This window comes from Mangifera indica, chromosome 5, assembly GCF_011075055.1.
Source record: "Mangifera indica cultivar Alphonso chromosome 5, CATAS_Mindica_2.1, whole genome shotgun sequence".
Classification (NCBI taxonomy): Eukaryota; Viridiplantae; Streptophyta; class Magnoliopsida; order Sapindales; family Anacardiaceae; genus Mangifera; species Mangifera indica.
In genome coordinates this window covers 145,951-165,247 of record NC_058141.1, presented here as the reverse complement: position 1 = coordinate 165,247, position 19,297 = coordinate 145,951, and the positions used below count along the sequence as shown (strand labels likewise).

General features: G+C 31.5%; 2 protein-coding genes across 2 annotated transcripts; one reads left to right on the top strand and one right to left on the bottom strand.

The window, feature by feature from the left end:
- Window positions 1–4,163: 4,163 nt before the first annotated feature.
- On the top strand, window positions 4,164–5,308 carry LOC123217518 (LOB domain-containing protein 42-like). Its single transcript, XM_044638589.1, has 2 exons — window positions 4,164–4,532; window positions 4,618–5,308. Exons 1-2 carry the CDS (start codon window positions 4,343–4,345, stop codon window positions 5,157–5,159), a joined length of 732 nt encoding a protein of 243 aa, XP_044494524.1. The 5' UTR covers window positions 4,164–4,342; the 3' UTR covers window positions 5,160–5,308.
- Window positions 5,309–13,845: 8,537 nt separating this feature from the next.
- On the bottom strand, window positions 13,846–18,868 carry LOC123217323 (phytochrome-associated serine/threonine-protein phosphatase-like). Its single transcript, XM_044638285.1, has 10 exons — window positions 18,662–18,868; window positions 17,654–17,800; window positions 17,486–17,553; window positions 17,100–17,157; window positions 16,291–16,401; window positions 16,101–16,151; window positions 14,921–15,064; window positions 14,740–14,835; window positions 14,580–14,651; window positions 13,846–14,244 (listed from the first exon to the last, which is right to left on the bottom strand). The coding sequence occupies exons 1-10, from the start codon at window positions 18,740–18,742 to the stop codon at window positions 14,161–14,163; spliced, it is 912 nt and encodes a 303-aa protein (XP_044494220.1). The 5' UTR covers window positions 18,743–18,868; the 3' UTR covers window positions 13,846–14,160.
- Window positions 18,869–19,297: the final 429 nt, after the last annotated feature.

The window sequence follows — 19,297 nt, the reverse complement described above, 5'->3', positions numbered from 1 at the left end:
CTCTAAAGTTAACTCAAAAATTCAAAATAAATTTATAATACCTAATTCAAATTTGAATTTATTCAATTAGATGTATAATAATATAGAGGGTTGATAACAAAATAAACCATATTGATAAAAGGGTGAAGATCATCAATATGATAAATAATTAGTATCATTGGATGGGTAAACGAGTCGATCTTGAAGTAAACTATTAAGTTAGAGTTTACTTGAATTAAATTCATACCCGTGTAGAGTTTATACTAAAGTATCATGTGAATGATTTTTTTTTTTTTTAAATGTTTGTTTGTTTATATAAAAAGCAATCCTAATTGGTGGAGTTAAAGTTTTAGCTTAATTGACTCAACTTTAATTCATTCATTTATTTGATGACATTATTGATCCCTTCGTTTAGCTTACAATACTGTTCATTTATTTGACTGTGTTTTAATGACATTATACACTATCTTAAATTATGGATCTTATTCAAGCTTAAACTCACCCGAAGCTCAGTTTTGGATTAGATTAAATATATCCCTACCCTTGAATTGCCGGATATAGTAGAGTTTCCCACTGGAAACTGAAGGGAGATTGTTTAGAATGGAGGATTGAAAGATCATTGAGTATTGTTTTGGGCCACATGGTCCAAACTTCTGCACCAAAAAACAACATTTTTAATTAATGGTCCGACCCATATATCATATACACTAGGCCCACACAAACAAATCCGCAAGTCTCAAGTCTCAAACATTTTCGTGTCATATTAAAATTCATGGGCAAGGCAAATTTATCGCTCTTTTTAATTATGGCTATAGAAGACCATCTGTGATGAATTTGAATAAGTAATAGAAAAATTCCTACTGATGAAACTTTGACAAAAGAGAATTGATAGCCAATTTCGCAAAATTTGGAGGTTTTTAGAATCTTCTAAGAAATCAGTTGTCATCTTAAACACATCTTTAAATGGTTCATAAGATGCTTAATGGAGATTAATTCATGTTCTATTTATGGTTAAAGTTTTACTACAGTTAGGCATATTGCATTGGTTGTCATTGTCTATTAGAAAAAAGCCATTACAATTTTCTTTCCATTGCATTATTTAGGCAGAGAAATTGTCTAATAAAATAGTTTCATTGTGTTGGATAACATATATTAAACCCATGTATTGGATCATTGCTTAAATTTTTAATCAAATTTGATAGTTGAATTGGTCCATATTAAGAGAAAAACTTGTTTAGTCCTTAGAATGGATTGACTTATGCTTGAATACAACTAAAAAAATTATAATTAAATCTTATAATTTAGTAATCTATTAAATACTCTTTTTAAAATTATAAAATTATAAAAATATATTAATAATATTTTACACCTATAAAACCTTTTAACTGGTTGAGATAAATAATAATAGTAAATTTGGACTCAGGAAGGGTTACATACAGGTTACTGAGAATAACTGGCAATTGAGTTGACAGGGACAGCCCCAGTATTTGGTGTAAGAAAAAGGTTTGTAAAAATAGACTAACTATTTGTAACTGATTACAGATGAGATGACACATAATAAATATTTAGATTCTCATCAACTTTAATTAATTGAATTGAATTGAATTAATTACGAGTTAATACCACATTAAAATTTCCCAAAAACCAATAATTTGAAACCATTGGCTATTATCAAGGAATGAATCTCTGTGCGCCCACAGTACCATCCCAATACAATTCTTATAAAAACTACTTCTGGTTTCTTTAATTTCTATTACTATGTACGGACTCCTCAATTTCTGGAATTTTCGTTTGTTACTCACTTTCTCTAAAATCTTCCACTCTCCATTTTCATTGCAAGACATGAAACACTCATTCAACAATGCACATGTTTTTCTCAACCACTAATAAGCCTAGCCATGCCATCTCCTTTGCCTCTCGCTCAATAATTTACATTTCCGTCCGAGCACTCACTTGGCATCCCCAAGTTTTAGTGTATGTATATATACGTGCCTCTTGCACATATGTGCATAATGTCCACCAAATATTCATGTTAGACCCTTTCTCTAATTTAATTTAGTTTGACTTAAATTCATAGTTCAGTCCAATTGAATCGATTTTAAATTTAAGCTTTAATTCAATAATTCAAATCGAGATTGATTTGTTTGTCTATTTAATGACATAATTTATTTTACTAATTATATTGTTTATCTTATCGATAATCCTTTAATGATATTGTATACTATCTTAAATTGAAATTTATTAATTCAATATGAGTTTAAATTGATTTAAACTTAATTCGAATTATATCAAATCCACCATACTTATTGATGTTGTCATTTGATTAACACATATAGGAACTTCATTCTAATGCTTAAAAGCTAGCATTACCATGATGGAGACGAATTGGGGCTTTACAATATTATAACACAATTAACATGAAATATATATATTTTTCACATGATTATATTATAGTCATAGTAAGTTGAATTTGACAGTTGGAAGAATATTATATAAAATCGACAAGATTATTTTCATGCATCATGCCTATAAAAAAGATGGGAAAAAACAAGTGATGTTAAGAGAAAACGGAATGGGTGGGAATGTAATAAAATGGTGCATGTAGGGTGATTCTAAAACCAAGTTAAAAACAAAGAACAAAATCTTGGTGAGTAGGTTTGAATTTGAAAATTGAATCCTTATCTATAGAATTCTCATTTTCCAATCAAACCATACAATATATGCTAATAATTGGTACAAATTTGAGTATAAATACTTACCTGTTTTAGGGTGATTTAGTGTTATTTTATCAATAATTTTAAATCACTAAATCAAATAATAAGACATTATTATTTGTACTTTATACATGTATTTATATTTATTGTTAGTATATGTAAAAGATTGGACATAGTTCCTAAAATTTTAATTGATTTCTTCATATTTCATTAGTTCTTTATTGACACAGAATTTAATTAAGAGTTTGATTTTAATATATCATTAATGAATTTTAAACCCTTAGATAGGGGTGTGCACGGTCTAGTTTGGTGTGGTTCGAAAGCTTTTTAAAACCAAATTGAAAAAAATTGTTTGAAAAATTTTCAAATCAAATCAAATCGTTTTAAGTTTCAAACAAAATTAAAAAAAATACAGTTTGATTCAGTTTGTATAATGGTATGAACCATAGTTGCCAATATAAAAATGTATCATATCCTATTATACGATACAATACAAATAAGAAATGATACATATCATAAGGTATATCAAATTAATACGATACAATAAATTTATTTTACAATACAATACGTATTCTATAATACGATACATATTATTTATACGAATTGATATACTTTTTAGATTAAATAATAGTGCATTAGGAGTGCATATGAAAAATTTTAAAATGTTAACAGTGTTTGTGATTTTTTTAAAATGAAGACATGTTACTTATGATATAGTATTATTTTATTAATATTTTATTATTTTAATTTTTAAAAAATGTATCCTACGATATAATATACGATATAAGAACTTAGGTTTTTAATATATAATACAATACACGATTTAGCTATCATAGTTTAAATATTTTAAAATCATTCATTTCTAAATGTATATATTATTTACTAAAATTAATTGAATTATAATTTTTTAAAATATAATATAAATGTAAAAAAATTAATATAAAATATATATACAATATACATATTAAGAAAATGATAAAATAAATATGAAAAAACAAGTTATACATTTAATTATTGATTGAAAAATTTTGTCAAATATGGTTTTATATATATATATATTTTTTAAAACAAAACAATTTATTGTTTGGTTTGATTTGAAAATCGCCTAAATCGTAATTCAAACTAGAAAAAAAAACAATTTGGAATATTCTAAGCTAAACCAAACCATTTTACAAACAAAACAAAACCAAACTATAATTTTTAAACAGTTCAGTTTAGTTTTACAATTTGAACCGAATTATATACACTTCTATCCTTGAAGATATTTATATTTTATTTTTATTTAATATTCATTTTTAAGTTTTATTTTTATGGTCCGACACAGAGAGCATAAAGAATTATTGTTTTCCAAAAACAACAATAATAGTAAAAATTTTCTTCAAAACATTTACTACCTGATTAAAATTAGGGAAATTTGGCAGAAAAACACAAACCCCTGGTTTTGAGCACTTTCATTGTCTTCTCACTACCCCTTTGGAAATTACAAAAACCACTGCGCCCTTGGAACCTTTTTTTATTTACAACTCACAACTCTATTTGTCACTTCTCTTCTTCAATAAATACTCCTCTCTTCCCCCTCTACTTTTCCGTACATTTCCCCTTCTTCTTCTTCTTCTTCTTCCTCAATTCTCTGCAAATTATCAGCTAGGATGAGGATGAGTTGCAACGGCTGTAGAATCCTTAGAAAAGGTTGCAGTGATGATTGCACCATCAAACCTTGCCTTGATTGGATCAGATCTTCCGAATCCCAAGCCAATGCAACTCTCTTTCTCGCCAAATTCTATGGCCGCGCCGGCCTTATCAATCTCCTAGAAGCTGGCCCCCAACACCTTCGTCCTGGTATAATATTTATATGCTCTCTCGTGTGACTTTGATATATAATTAATAATGAACGTGACTTATTATATTTATATATGATTTGCAGCTATATTTAGGTCCCTTTTGTACGAGGCTTGTGGGCGGATTGTGGATCCGATATCGGGTTCAGTGGGGTTGCTTTGGTCAGGGAAATGGGTTCAATGTCAAGCGGCGGTTGACGCTGTTCTCAAAGGCAAACCCATCATGCAAAATCCTCCTTCGTCCTCTTATTCTTCTTCTAATTCATCAACAACTACTACAGCCACAACAACTGCTTCTGCATTACACCAGATTCCTCCTCTCAAGTTCTACGACATCCGCCATGTCTCCAAGGATCCAAATTCCAGTTCAGGCGTCACCACCACGACCAAGACCCCCCGCATGAAGCGATCCTGGAACCGCAGGCCCAAAGCCCCTGCACCTGTAACTGACTCAACCAATGGTAGGGCTTATCCGGGTCTTGACTCACCAATATGGCTGACTCCGATCGGCAATACAGAAAGCTCGGTGGAGACCGTGGAGGGTTCAGGTTCAGCGATGCACCGGAGCCAACAGTTGAGCACGGTTGGGTTGGAACTAACTCTGGGTTTAATTAGTAGTTCCAATTAATGAATCAATGAAAGAGCAGCAGGGTGTAAACCTGAGTGTTTAATTGTAATCAAGGTTATATTTTATCAGTTAATCCATGAATAACTTGTGTTTAAAGATGTATTAATTATATAATTAAAATTGTAAAGATCGCTTATGATGATTTTTCATGGTTTTGTTGTGGTGGGGGAGATTAGCAGAGAGGAGAATCCACGTTGAGTTGAGAGAGGGGACAGGTGCTCAACATGCAGCGCCATTGAAGTTTGTGATTCTGAAAATAAACAAAATTTACTGCATGAATGGTTCCATGTGGACATTGCTAGCTTCTGTGGCTAGGCAGGCCATAAAAATCAGAATCCTGCATGGAGATGACTCCTCTCCCGATCTAGCGTCCAATTTAAGGAAACATATTCTTAAAAACAAACAAATAAATAAATGATTTAACCGCTAAATTGAGGAGAGGGCCAAGTTTGACACAATTAGAAAGCTTTAAGTTTGCGTCTAAGTTTGTGTTCCACGAACTCTTTTCAAAAAAACTCAAATTTAATTATAGTAATTAAAGAAATTTAAATTTAGTTTGAATTATATCAAAATAATATTATTATACTCCTTTTGAGTTATGTTAATCCAAACTTACGAATCATAATAAACCGAATATCCCACACTTAAATTTGAGCCTGAAAAATATCACACTCCTCTGGCCCAAGCTTACCTAGATATACCTATCTTCAAATTGGCCAAGGGACTATTTCATATCTAAAGTATCCTTTAATCTTAAGTATTTATCTCTTAATTATAAAAATTTCAAATACCCACTCATGGATGGTTAAAAATAATGAAACTCAAACTTCTTAAAATTTTATCTTTTTTTTTCCCCTAAACTCTACAAACTAACAATTTTCTCCATAAATCAAGTTTTACAAAATGACATTTCCCCCATCTAGGGTTTAGTTTTTAAAATCTGATGCCATCTCCGACGCTTCTCCAACAACATCTCTTTTCCTTTCCTCAGGCAGTTGCTCTTTTATCATCTTTCCCTCTAGCCAGTAATCCTAAATCCAACATCTTCGTCTTCCAGATGAGGATGAGATTTTTTGTCTTCCCTAACAAAGACGAGATTTCTTATCTTCCCCAACAAATCTCTCATCTTTATTGGGGAAGATGAACAACTTCATCTTCCCGATGAAGTTGAGATTTGTTTTCCGTGTTAAATGACGTCGTCCAAGCTTTCAAATGAAAAAAGTTTGGTTGTCGAAGAGAGAGAAGACATCGAAAAATATTCATTGTCAATGATAACGTCAGAGATTTGAAAACCAAATCTTAGGGAAAAACTGTTATTTTTTAAAATTTAAATTAAAGGAAAACTTTTAGTTTCTAAAATTTAAAAAAAAATAAAATAAAATTTTTATTTATTTTTAATATTATAAATAAAATGATTATTTTATTTTTAAAATCGTTAATTTTAATTATTTATAAATGAATATTTAAAATTTTTAAAATTATATAGTGAAAATAGATTAAAAGGATTTAAGTGGAAATAATTTGGCCCTTCAAATTTGGTTGAATATAATTTGAATCCGCCCAAAATTGCAAGTACGTTAACATTAAATGCCGTACGTCAGACAAATTGAAGTTCATATTTATTTACCGAAGTTTATTGATCTTTAAATATTTTTTCCTCACCCCAACAAAGTAACAATGATTTAAGCAAAGTCAAGATCATGTCAGGGCTGAACACGTAATCTAATATCGATAAATGGAATATGTCAGACAGCTAACCAACATATTGGTAGACGCAATCGCCACGATTCGGCCAATTTGGTACGGGTTTTGACAGGTCATGCCGACCCGACTCAACATTAAGTCAGGAGCACGATTTATGGCCTACTGTGTAAGTGTTTTGGCAGGTCGGTTCGTATGTTTTCTGGGTTAGTCCATCAAAATTAATTTTTGTAAATTTTTAAAGATTGAAGGATTATTTTTCCCTTGAATTTTAATGTAAAAATAAATATATATTTATAATATTTTACAAATTTAAACATTTATTTATAAATTAATTATTATTAAAATTTTTTATTAAAGATAAATATATAATTATTATTTTATTAATAATATTAAAAAATATATTATTTTATCTTATTTTTCTTCCTTTAGGTTTTAAAAAGTGGAATTTCATCTCTCAATTTCAACTTTAAAAAATAACTTTTCTCTTTCTTCCAAATTCCTAGGGTTTGTTGAAATTTTGAGGACAGCAACAATGACACCAATCAATTCTGATGTCAATCGGCCTTATATGTGTCTCTCTTTGCTATCACTAATGAAGCTAAGCAAAGGTTGACAAAGCTCTGACGATGATGAAACTCGAAGACGAAGAGACTTTGTTCAATAGACTCCAGACAACGAGAATCTATCACATTTTCCAATCGATTTGGTTTTAAATTAGGATGATCATAGATGAAGATCCCATTCTTCGATCACAAACATGACGAAGACGCGACCACAAATGCGAGGTTGGTCGGAGAATGTCACTAGAGAAGGAAGAGAATGAATGAAACCCTAGGGGTGAAGAGGTAGCTTTTTAAACTTTTAGGTGAAAGAAAAAAATTAATTTTTTAAATTAAGGAAAAAGAATAAGATAAAATTTTAGTTTTTTTTAATATTATTGTTTAATAACAATTTTGCCCTTGTAGTTAATAGCAAGTTTTAACAAAAATTTTATGACCAGTGGGTATGTGAATTTTTGAAACCCCATGAGTATGAATTTGTCTTTACCCTAAACCTTGGGTGGAAATAAGTTTTTTGGTCTTTTTTTAAATTTACACAAGCTAACACATGGGCTTTCTTCTATAGATTTTAATATAACATTTTTTAAAAATAGATATTGATCGTAGGACGTACCCTCTAAATTGGACTGTTTAGGCTTAAACTGATACAATTTGTTGTCAGTACTAGGTATTTAGCCACTTGCGCATTTTTATAACGGTGTTTATATAAGTAATTATAAGTTGAATATCTATTGAACTTTGTGCATCTTTCATTAGAATACTTTAATTCCATTGGTAATCTTCATTTCTAAGAATTCAATTAAATCCACACCAAGAATCATCTTTGTCTTAGAGAGCATGATCCCATGAGTTTGGAGATCTAAAGGAATGGCGGATTGTTTTGGAGTAGTATCGACAAACTCAATTACTTTGCCTTCTTGATGTCGACCAATTCATATATAATATTTATGTAAAATTTTTGGGCAATCCAACCCATATGGTTGATTAGGCCCGAGAAGAGTTTTTTAAACTCAAGTGTTGCTCATTCAATCTTAAAGATTTGGAGAAACATTTCTACTATATGACATTTTGTCCTTTAAAACACCTCACAAAGAGAGAAAGATAATTGATTTTATATAACAATCCACTTTTGTCAATAAAAGGTTTTTGACATCATTAACATATTAATTAGTTCCAATAAATAAATACATTATGAAGATAAATTTTTGTTACTTATGATTAATCTTTTAAAGTGTGAATATTTCAAAATTTTTAATTGATAAACCTATAAATAATATCTATAATTTTGTGACGAGAAATTTTATATTTAAAAATTATCTCATAATGAAATGCTATTGAGAATATTTTTATATAGCTCAAAAGTTCATAACCTACATCTAAAAATTTTCCTTTTTCACTTAAAATAGAAGGATAACATATGTGTCAAATATTCTGATAATGATGTTGGTTGGTGAAAACAGACAGGAAGACCATAATATGATTTTTAGAATGATAGAACATATAAATTGAAAAGTTTGTGTCTCAATTCAATTTAAAAGCATTGGGATTAATACCTTTAGTTCTCTGACTATAATGTTGGACCTCCATGAGCCTTAAATTATAAATCAAAGATCAAAATGCAAAGTCATATTACGCATGAACAAACAAATAAAATTATTCAATTCTAAATTATATGATTTACGTATAGATCATAAATTGCAGAATTAAAATTTAAGATTTTAAAAATATTTTGATTGTCATTCAAACTAAATCTTTAAAGCGCTTAAAATTATTTGTTGATATCACTTCTTGACGCGACTTGACTTCTACTCTAGAAACCTTTTTGAATGACAACTTTGAATAGATTAGTTATACTGTATTAGGGTTTGAAGCAAAAAATTAGCTAATATATAATAGATTAATTGATCATCCATCAAAGTTTAATAAATCTCAAAACTCACACTTATACTATTCACCAAGATAATAACCTTCAAATATATTAGATTTATTTTTATTGATTGTTTAAGTCCATATGTAAAGTGACATTGGACTATTCAATTATCCAGTTTTATTAAACTAAAATCATAATTAATGTTAGCGCACGTCAATAAATTTCTAACATTCTCCCACTTGGGCAACATTAATTATTTTTATTTTCAGAAAAAGAAAACAATTTTTTGACTCTCAGGTAATTAACATTTTTAACTTTAAGTGACCACTATTTTAGAAAACAAAATAATTTAAAGATAAATTACACTTTAATAAATAATCCAATTAATATAATAAATTACACTTTACACAGAATCATCTTATCTGGTTGATATGAGAATGACACATGGGTATAGCTTCACAATGCATGACCATGTGTTACAGAAAACTTACATTTTGATTTTCAAATCATATTGACTCAAACATATATTTAATAAACTCTTACAGAAAAATTATTTTGCTCTTGAGATGTATTTATAGGCATTACAATAGCAAGATAAATAATATTGTTGGAGATGTAAATAACATCGTCGATGAGATAAACAATATTACAAAAAAAAGAAATGAGTTGATTTAAATTAAACCAAAGTTCGAGTTCAAAATCAATTGAACTAACTCAGATCCAATTCGCCAATATCACACACACACACACATTTGTTTCAGGTCAACCTATACGAATGTTTTAGCTTCAAAATTGAATTTACAAAAGATAAATAAGTACATGAAATTTTTTCCATTTGTAGTGTCGAATAATAATAACTTGAAAAGGTTTGGCTCCATAAACATCATTATACATTATTAGCTTGAATGAACCGAGTTAACACCAAGTTCGAATCAATTTAATTTGAATCTACTATATATCCACCTACTAATCAACTTTTGGGTTTAAACCTTTACAAAACAAAATAAAATTTATCTATTTTGTATTAAGAGGAGCTCGTTATCCAAATGACATTACAACAAACTCAGAGTAGTCATACCTCATCTAAAAGGTTGTCTCGGGTATATCTTACTCAACCACCCTCACCTGATGGCAACCTGACGTTAAATCTATCTTGGAGAATATCATTGCTCATCTCAACTAATCAAATAGGTCATTTATTCTGGGCAGCGGACACTTGTTCTTCATAATTACCTTGTTTAACTCTTTGTAGTTTATGCATATTCTTATGGATCTATCCTTCTTTTTAATAGAGAGGATGAGAGCTCCCTAGGGAAAGTGACTTGGTACGATGAAACTATTCTCAAGTACCTCTTGGAGCTACTTCTTTAATTCTTACAGTTTGGTTATGGTCATTTTGTAAGGTGTCTTAGAAATAGGTGTTATGCTCGATGTCAATTCTATGCTAAACTTGATTTCTCGCTTAGGATCTAATCTTGGTAATTCCTTCGAGAATATATCTGAAAACTCTTGAACGACTAGCATATTCTCTATACTTGGGTCTATCTCCACCTTACTTACCATGTGAGCTAAAAAACCTATGCACCCCTTACTTAACATTTTCCTTGCCTTTATGGCTTTGATCATCATGCTTCTGATGCGTCTTTCATCAAACTTAAAACTAATCTTTATCTTTAAGGTTGAACAAGACTTTGTTGCATCGATAGTCAATCTCAGCCCTATTCCTCTCTAAGAAATCCATCCTCATAATTATTTCAAAGTCTGACATCTTAAAAACTATTAGATCCATAAGAAGTTGTCTTCCCTAGACTTCTATGTTTGCCCTAATAACATCTCATCACTTATTACAAACCCACTATCTGATAATTCTATTTTAATTCTCTAAGCTACCCTTACTAGTTGTGCCCCTAATCTTTCAACTAAACTTTTGGATACAAAATAATAAGAAACGTCACAGTCAATTAAAATGTATAAAATAGTACTAAGATAGGAAATTTGAGCAATGATTAGTGATCCTTAGGTAATAGTGAAAACACTAGCAATGGCTCCCTCCACTGACTACTCGACTTAAACTAGAGCCCTAAGACAAGATCTAGCCATGTGCCTTGGTTGACAGCACCTGTAGTAGACTGCTTCCCTATTTAGGCACTCTCCTCTATAATGTCTGTCACACCTTTGACAAGTGGGAATCTTTGATCTCCTTTGCTTCTTGTTACTCTTCCAACCATTCTTGCTCCCCTTGGATTGGAATGACCTCTTTTCTTTTTTCTTTGGGGGAGGACCCCTTTTAATCACGACACTGTTGATGCCTGACTATGGTACTAGTGTTAATGTTGGTATTAGGGCTAACTAAGTTAGGGTTTGGCCATATATCCATTTGACAAACACCTTAACCCTCAAGGCTTTGCTCAAGGCCTCATTGTAAGTCTAAGGCAGTTATGTATCTATCATCATATCTTGGGCTATAGTTAGGTCAAGCCGTACACAAATTTCTCCATCTGTCTAATCTCGGTGTTGGTTATCTTAGGGGTGTATCTTGTTAGGTGATTGAATTTGTTGGAGTATTCTTTCACTGAATTTGTACCTTATGTCAATGTAAGAAACTCCTAAGCTCAGATGCACATTACATTTGCCCCCTATACTTAGCCTCAAACCTCCTATTGAATTATGACCAAGACATCTCTAAAATTTTTGTTGTCTCTCATACTAGGTTCCACTATGTTCTAACACTTGACTTGAGGAAATATGTGGCATATCAAACACTCTCTTGATTTGTCATGTCAAATCGGGTCATTGCACTCTCCACCAACTCTAGCCACTTCTCAATTGCAATTGGGTGCTTCATACCATCAAATTTATGAGGTTAGTGGATGTTGGGTAAGTTAAAGATGTGGTGTAGCTGAATCTTGGCTGGTACTACTATTGGTGCTATTATTGGTATGGATGTTATCTCAATTGAGCCTTAAGCCTGTGTCGAGGGTGCCTGAGCCAACTCACTAACTTGAGCTAAAACACCTCCCTATTCCTTTAACATCTCTTTGACTATGTTTTTTACTTCAATAGCACTTAAAATTGCTTGGGAAACACCTTTTCACTCTGAGTCCCTTATAGGTTCTCGGTCTAATTGTTTCTAGTACTGGCTCCAGTTCACCTCATTTTTCTTAAGAAACTCACAATTACGAGTCTTCATATAAACTTAGCAAGTATAATAAAATTTTACTTATAGTGATCGGCTACGAGTGTTGTTAGCGTGGCATAAGGGACTTACATTCTTACTCTATTTGACTATACATATACTTAGGACATATTTTGGGTGTCAAAATCATACTCTGATACCAACTTGTAACACCTTATTCAAAAGTATTACTCTCCGGAGGAAGATGTCACTAAATCGACTAACTAAACGTACTCAACTTTTAAAAACATTTTTAAGATTCATAAAAAAAATATTATAAAACCTTTGAATAAACATCATTTATTAATTATCAAAATTATAAAAATACCTTTTACCATAAAAACCGCTAGAAGCGTATAAATGATGTCTCGAACTCAAAACATAACTAAAAAATTATAATGTGTAGTCAAATACATAAATAGAAACCACAATAAAAATAAAAACTAAAAGAAGAAGGAATGACAAGAATACCCTCACAACTCTATACCTGTTGAGCACAACTCATTCTATAACCGTTATAATCACCTATACTTATATGTATAAAAGCATAGGTGTGAATAATGAAAGACTCAATAAACAATGCCAAAAGGGCTAAAAAATTGTCAAACATTGTCAATAACTTCTGAGGATTCTCAATCATGTTACACATTTACTAATGACCATATAGATAGGACAAAACACTTTTTGAAAATCGTCTGTCACCTATGTGCCAGAAACAAAGATAAAAAAATTGCACCCAAAATCTTTTTATGACTTTAATGATTTTAGATGAGCTTAATCCACAACTCTGGAAAATTCTCGATCAAGTTACACTTTAAAAGATATAGATAAAACAAGGAACATCTCACGATCGCAAGGTAACTGATACTCTGTCAAGATTGAAGCATTACGTTCCATCCCTTATTTTTTTCAAATGAATATTCAATTTTAAGTACTGAAATCTTTTGATCAAGGTTGTTGTTGCTCTATTTTTGTTATCGATCCATTGTCTTGAACACTTTTGGAACATCATAGAACTAGGCTCAATATAGACCCAAGTATATCTTATATATCATTCTCATCATAACATCAATGCTTTAGTCTAAAAGTTGTGAATAAACAAGTTAAAATGAAAAATAAATTTAAACAAGAGTAACAAAAATCGCACTAAGCAAGTAGTCAAATTTTAATCCTCGGACAGCGAATCTATAAAACTCAGAGCAAGGACAATAAGTTGTACAGACGAGGAGAATTCGGATGCCCTCTTGACTTTGACACACTCGTAAAGGCGCTGCAATAAGAGCACTTGGTTGCTGCAACATTGGCTCGTGTGATGACAGGGGTTTCATCATGTAAGAATCTTCCCATGTTTAGTGTTTGCAATACGATAATTCAAAATTACTATGGTAAAACAATGATTGTTGATTAATGCTTGAAGAAAAACACAGAGAGCCGACAAATACACAATCAAGAATTCAATAAGACCATATAGGGATGAAAATGGAAGCTAAGTTAGCTAACTCATAATAACATACATCAACTCTATTACACAACCTACAAATTCCAAAGCAGCCTGGCCCCGACTGAATTCCAGCCAAGCAGGCAGTCCACCTGCAAACAGGTAAAGAACGTATTCAAGGTCATCAACTACCAATCACAATACTTGTATTCAGACAATTTTACAAGTAATGCAGCAGATATATTCCCTTTTGATCATAAGAAATATGGAACTCCTGTCCTTGGTCCCCTCATCTGGTTGTTCTCTTCTGTTTCTGTGAAAAACTTCACTTCTCGCTCCTTTACAAATAACAGTGGAAACAATTAAATATGACCAGCATAAATATCCACAAGAAATAAAGATTAACACTAATGAAAGAGATCCATCAACACCATGGCAAAAGATGTAAGGAGAGCAAACTACAGAAACAAAATTGGACCACAAATGAATGCATCCAGGCGATCCTATATCAATTCCCAGGAAGCAGTAAAGGTGAAACCATAAATAAGACTAAGAAGCTTATTAGACCTAATTTTCACACCATTGTACACATGACGCATGATAGAAACCAGTGAATTAATTATATTTTCCAATAAATAAACACATCAGTCGGAAAGCAAGCAATCTATCTCACCATATTCTCATTAAAGCTCAATATAGAAGCTACATTCCCACAACGATAACAGTAATTAGGTGCAGACCATACCTGCAGAAAACAAGAACCACATTATATCATCAAATAGTTGATATTTTATTAAGCAATAAAATGAACACAAAGAGGTCCAGAGACTCACAGTCACTAAGCCTTTATCTTGAAACATGTACTTGAGACCTTCTTGTACAAGTTGGTGTGCTCGACAAACTAAATCAAGATTGTTTATGTGATTAAACTGCAAGGCAAAATAAGAAAGAGAAAAATATCAGTAATTCAGTGAAGAAATTAAAGTTGAAAGTTAAGATCTGATATGAAATTACCTCATATGTGACCCTGGAACCAAAAAGCCAACCTGCTCCTCGTGGACTAACAGCCCATGTTTCAATATCCTCAGGATCACTCCACATGAGGTCACAAAAGGGCCCTTCATGTGGAATTTCACAATTCCGTTCAATCACCCTTATCTGCCAAATAGGTAGATAATTAAACAAGCAAGGTTTTCAGATCATCTGTGCTCTAAAACAAAAAGCAGAGAGAAGATTACATTATGGCTAGTTACTTATGCTACTGAGAGGCCAGTACTTAATAGAATGTTGTTGTTTGATGTATATAAATACCAGCTCCATGAAATACAAAATCATTAATTTGATGCATTTTGCAAACAAACTCAAACTCTGAACTAACCAGAAACATGAAAAAATACATGACCAACTGCTAGTTCAATGCAAAAGCTACAATCTTGTTATATGTCCACCTTCAAGACTAGATCTTGATTTGAACTGAAGCAATCTATGAAATTCTACACCCACCCACCACCACACCCCCCACCCCCCGAAGCCATCTACTAATAAACTAATTTCAGCAAGAATTAAAGTAATGTTTGAAATTTCTGATGCAACATATGTTGAACACTCCTTCATCATATCCATGTTCATATGCAAAATTATGAACATGATCCATCACTTATTTTAGCATGGTAGGTTGACAGAGGAAATTTACTAAACTCTTTTGAGTGTATAACTTCTCTACCACTCCAGCAAATTCATACCTTTAAGACAAAATTTTAGGTTTCCAAACATGCCAGATATGTATGCTAGATTGAGAAGAGATGACGTCTTAACCTTCAAAGCACTATTCCCTCATTATTGGTCTTCAAAACTAACAGACCTTTTTGTTATCAAGATCACCCTTTTTTTCAATACAAAAAAATAAATAATAGAAGCCCCCACCATATTGTATCTTTTTCTTTAAAACAAGTCCAAGTTGAATGTCCAAGTCAGTCACCAACTGCCTATAGTCTCAGTACATGCTTTGCAGTTACAGATTTATCTAAAACTTCATCCTAGATATTTATTCAAAGATCCCATTATTTCCAACTTGCACACACTGAAGATGTTGGTGAGTGTTAGAAAAATTAAAAATGTAATATGTACAAATGTTGAGATTGTTTTAAGAAGATAAATATCAGTTAAAAAACTAAGCAAAGACAATGGGAAAAACCTGATCAATTGTTCGTATATCAGGTGAAAGGCCACCATGAACACACAGCACCTGAAACAACAAAAGATAGATCTTAATTTAATTCAAGAAGTTTTTGTGTACTCAGGCAGAAAAAAGCTCTTATACACAATAAAAATGTATATAATTGAGAGAGCGAAAGAATGGAGGCAGTGGTAAAAAGAAGTCTTACAGTCCCATCTATAATTGCAGATAGTGTTAGATAGTCAAAAACATCTGTACAGTACCGCCATGCATTAGCATTTCCATATTTCCTCTGGCACTCATCATAGAAACCATATACCTAGAAACATAATATTATGCATTAAAAAAATCAAACCAAGACACCACAATAATACACTATTTCCACAGCCGGGAGAGCTTGAGACTGAAATCTCAAGAATTCTAATCATTCTATTTTAGGCCTTAAATGATTGAGATAGTGTTTAAGTTCCAGAAGAATTTCCATTTTGACAAGTACAAGAATTCCATTCACATGTTTACTCATTAGCTGACATCTTATACATGTAGCAAACATTCATTAAGATTACAGTCTCTAAGCAAATCAACAATGAAAAAACTTTACCACAAAGTATAATTACAACTGAAGGATTTCCAAGCAAAATTGATGGCGCAACTAGGGGAAAAGAAAGTTGTAAAGACATGGTCAGGGTTGGGCTTAAGACAAAGTTAACAACGTGAAAGATGCTATTAACAAGGTTTTTTCTTGCATTGTCAAAGTTAACATAGTTTTGCTTTTAACTTTTCTCAGTGCTCTTCTATACTTCCAGTCTGCCAGGACCTTAAACAGTTTAAGCTGGTTCAACAGATCAAACCAGAACTTGCATGGGTCTCCAAATGACCGAGAAATACCAAACTTAAGATCTCACATTTGCATTTAGGCGCTATGAAACTTAACTCTCTTCAAGACATAATTCTGATGGTTAACTCATTAACATACAATGAAAAAAGCATACAACTATAGAAAACTTGAAAGAACACCTGAGTTAATTGCCTGCTTTCATGGTTTCCACGCAGAAGGGTAATATTAGCAGGGTATCTACAAGTACAAACAAGTCAAATAGCAAGAGCATTATCAGATTCTTCAATAGAATAAATATATTTGATAGATATGAACAAGGAACTTTAATTTGCATAATATCAGCCAAAACAATGTTGTAAAAGCTAAGTATCAACATGAAGCCTTTAAGAAATCCACAGGATAGTTGATACAGAATTTTCAAATTCCCTGGCTGTCATAACTTCAAAATAAATTCCCACATGGTCTCATGGCCTCAACCAGTAAAAATATGATAAATTATATGAGAAAACACACAATCGAAAGCAAATAAAATCAAAAGAAGAAAACAACTGTAAAAAGGATATACCTTGCTTTAAGAAGCAAAAGGATAGTGAAGACTTCAAGACTATTGTAACCCCGATCAACAAAATCCCCCTGTCAAGCCATTACAATATTCAACATCACAAGCAATGAAAAACAACATATATAAAGAATCAATTCAATGTAACAACATTTTTTTAAATAGAAATAATACCATGAATATGTAATTAGTTTCTGGTACATGACCTCCTGTCTGGAAAAGTTTCATTAGATCATGAAACTGACCATGTATATCACCACAAACAGTCACTGGACTGTTAACAGGCTGTACATTAGACTCCTCAATGAGGATTTCTTTAACCTGTAATATTTATACACACAATTACAAATAATTGACATCAATTCAGAAAAAAATGATATATGATTTTCACAAATGAGGGAAATTTCATCTGATAGTTGGCACCTTCCTTATCTATAGAATCTACATACAATTCAAATAAGTCAACATTTTCACCCAAAAAGAAAGAAAATCCAAAAATTGGCTAATTGTCTGACCAACAATGACTATCATTAACCACCGCTTTATAAGGATGAGTTTTTTCACAAATTCTAGCATAGGTCATAGAGACCATCTCACAGTACACTAAAAACATTCATCACACAAATTCAATACATTACTATAAAACCACTAAAAAATGTCAATCAACATCCAAGTAAATATTTAACTTCACAGCACAAAACCAACTCAGTAACAAAATGTATACCTAGGTCATTAATTCTAGAAATAAATCAATAGATCTACTACTTTCCGGCTCCAACAAAGAGTCCATATAAATTTGATTCACTGGGAAAACCTCTTCACCACCCACCGCATTTACCAAGTCCCAGCTCATCCATATTTCTTACGAAAACACACTTGGCGGGTCACAAACACAATACTACGATAAAAAAATAAGTACATTAAAACCAAAAGCACACCTCGAACGATTCACTCATCCTAAAATCATATAAAAATGCAGAGCCCTAGCTGCCAACAAAAACTCCCCATTCGAACCATGAATATTACCATAGAAATAATATTGTCAAATGCCGAAAACGTAAAATTACTTGAAAATACTATCTGCAATTGAACGACGATAAATTTGAGCGATAAATAAATCATTTCGAAAGCCAGTAAAACCCTGATTCGGTAAAGCGAATAGAACGAACAAACAACACGTACATATTCGCAGAGGAGCTGGAGCTCGTCTTCCAACAGATGCTGGCCCTCTTTTACTTTGGATATCCACTGATCTAAATCCATTCAACCTTTTAAAAAAGATTCGTCAGATTCAAAAAAGAGAAATTAGGGTTTAAAGAATGTCCAGAAAAGAGGGACGAGCGAAAAAAGTTCGCAATTCACGAGCCCTCTTGGAATGATTTATTTTTATTTTTATTTATCAAAAAAATTTAAAAAAAAAAGTATAGCATATATGTATAAAAAATTAATTAAAATAATATATATATATATTTTTTTTTATAGGAAAATTAAAATAATTACCCCTTTTTTGGGTAATAAAAAATCTACCCCAAATTTAGGGGTTTAAATGAAAATACTCATATATTAAAGGATTTAAATAAAAATGTCCCAAATATCCTATAAAATACTAAAAATACTATTCTTAATTAAATTACTCTTTTTTTAAGGGTGTAAATAAAATTATCCATAATTTTAGGGTTTTAACAAAAATACCCTAAAATAATACTAAAACTATTCTTCCTTTATTTCTATCTAAACCATATATCTTTCTTCATTTTTAACATATCTGAGAGAGTTTTCTAGAAAGAGAAAAGAAGTTCATATTCAAGATTTCAAGTC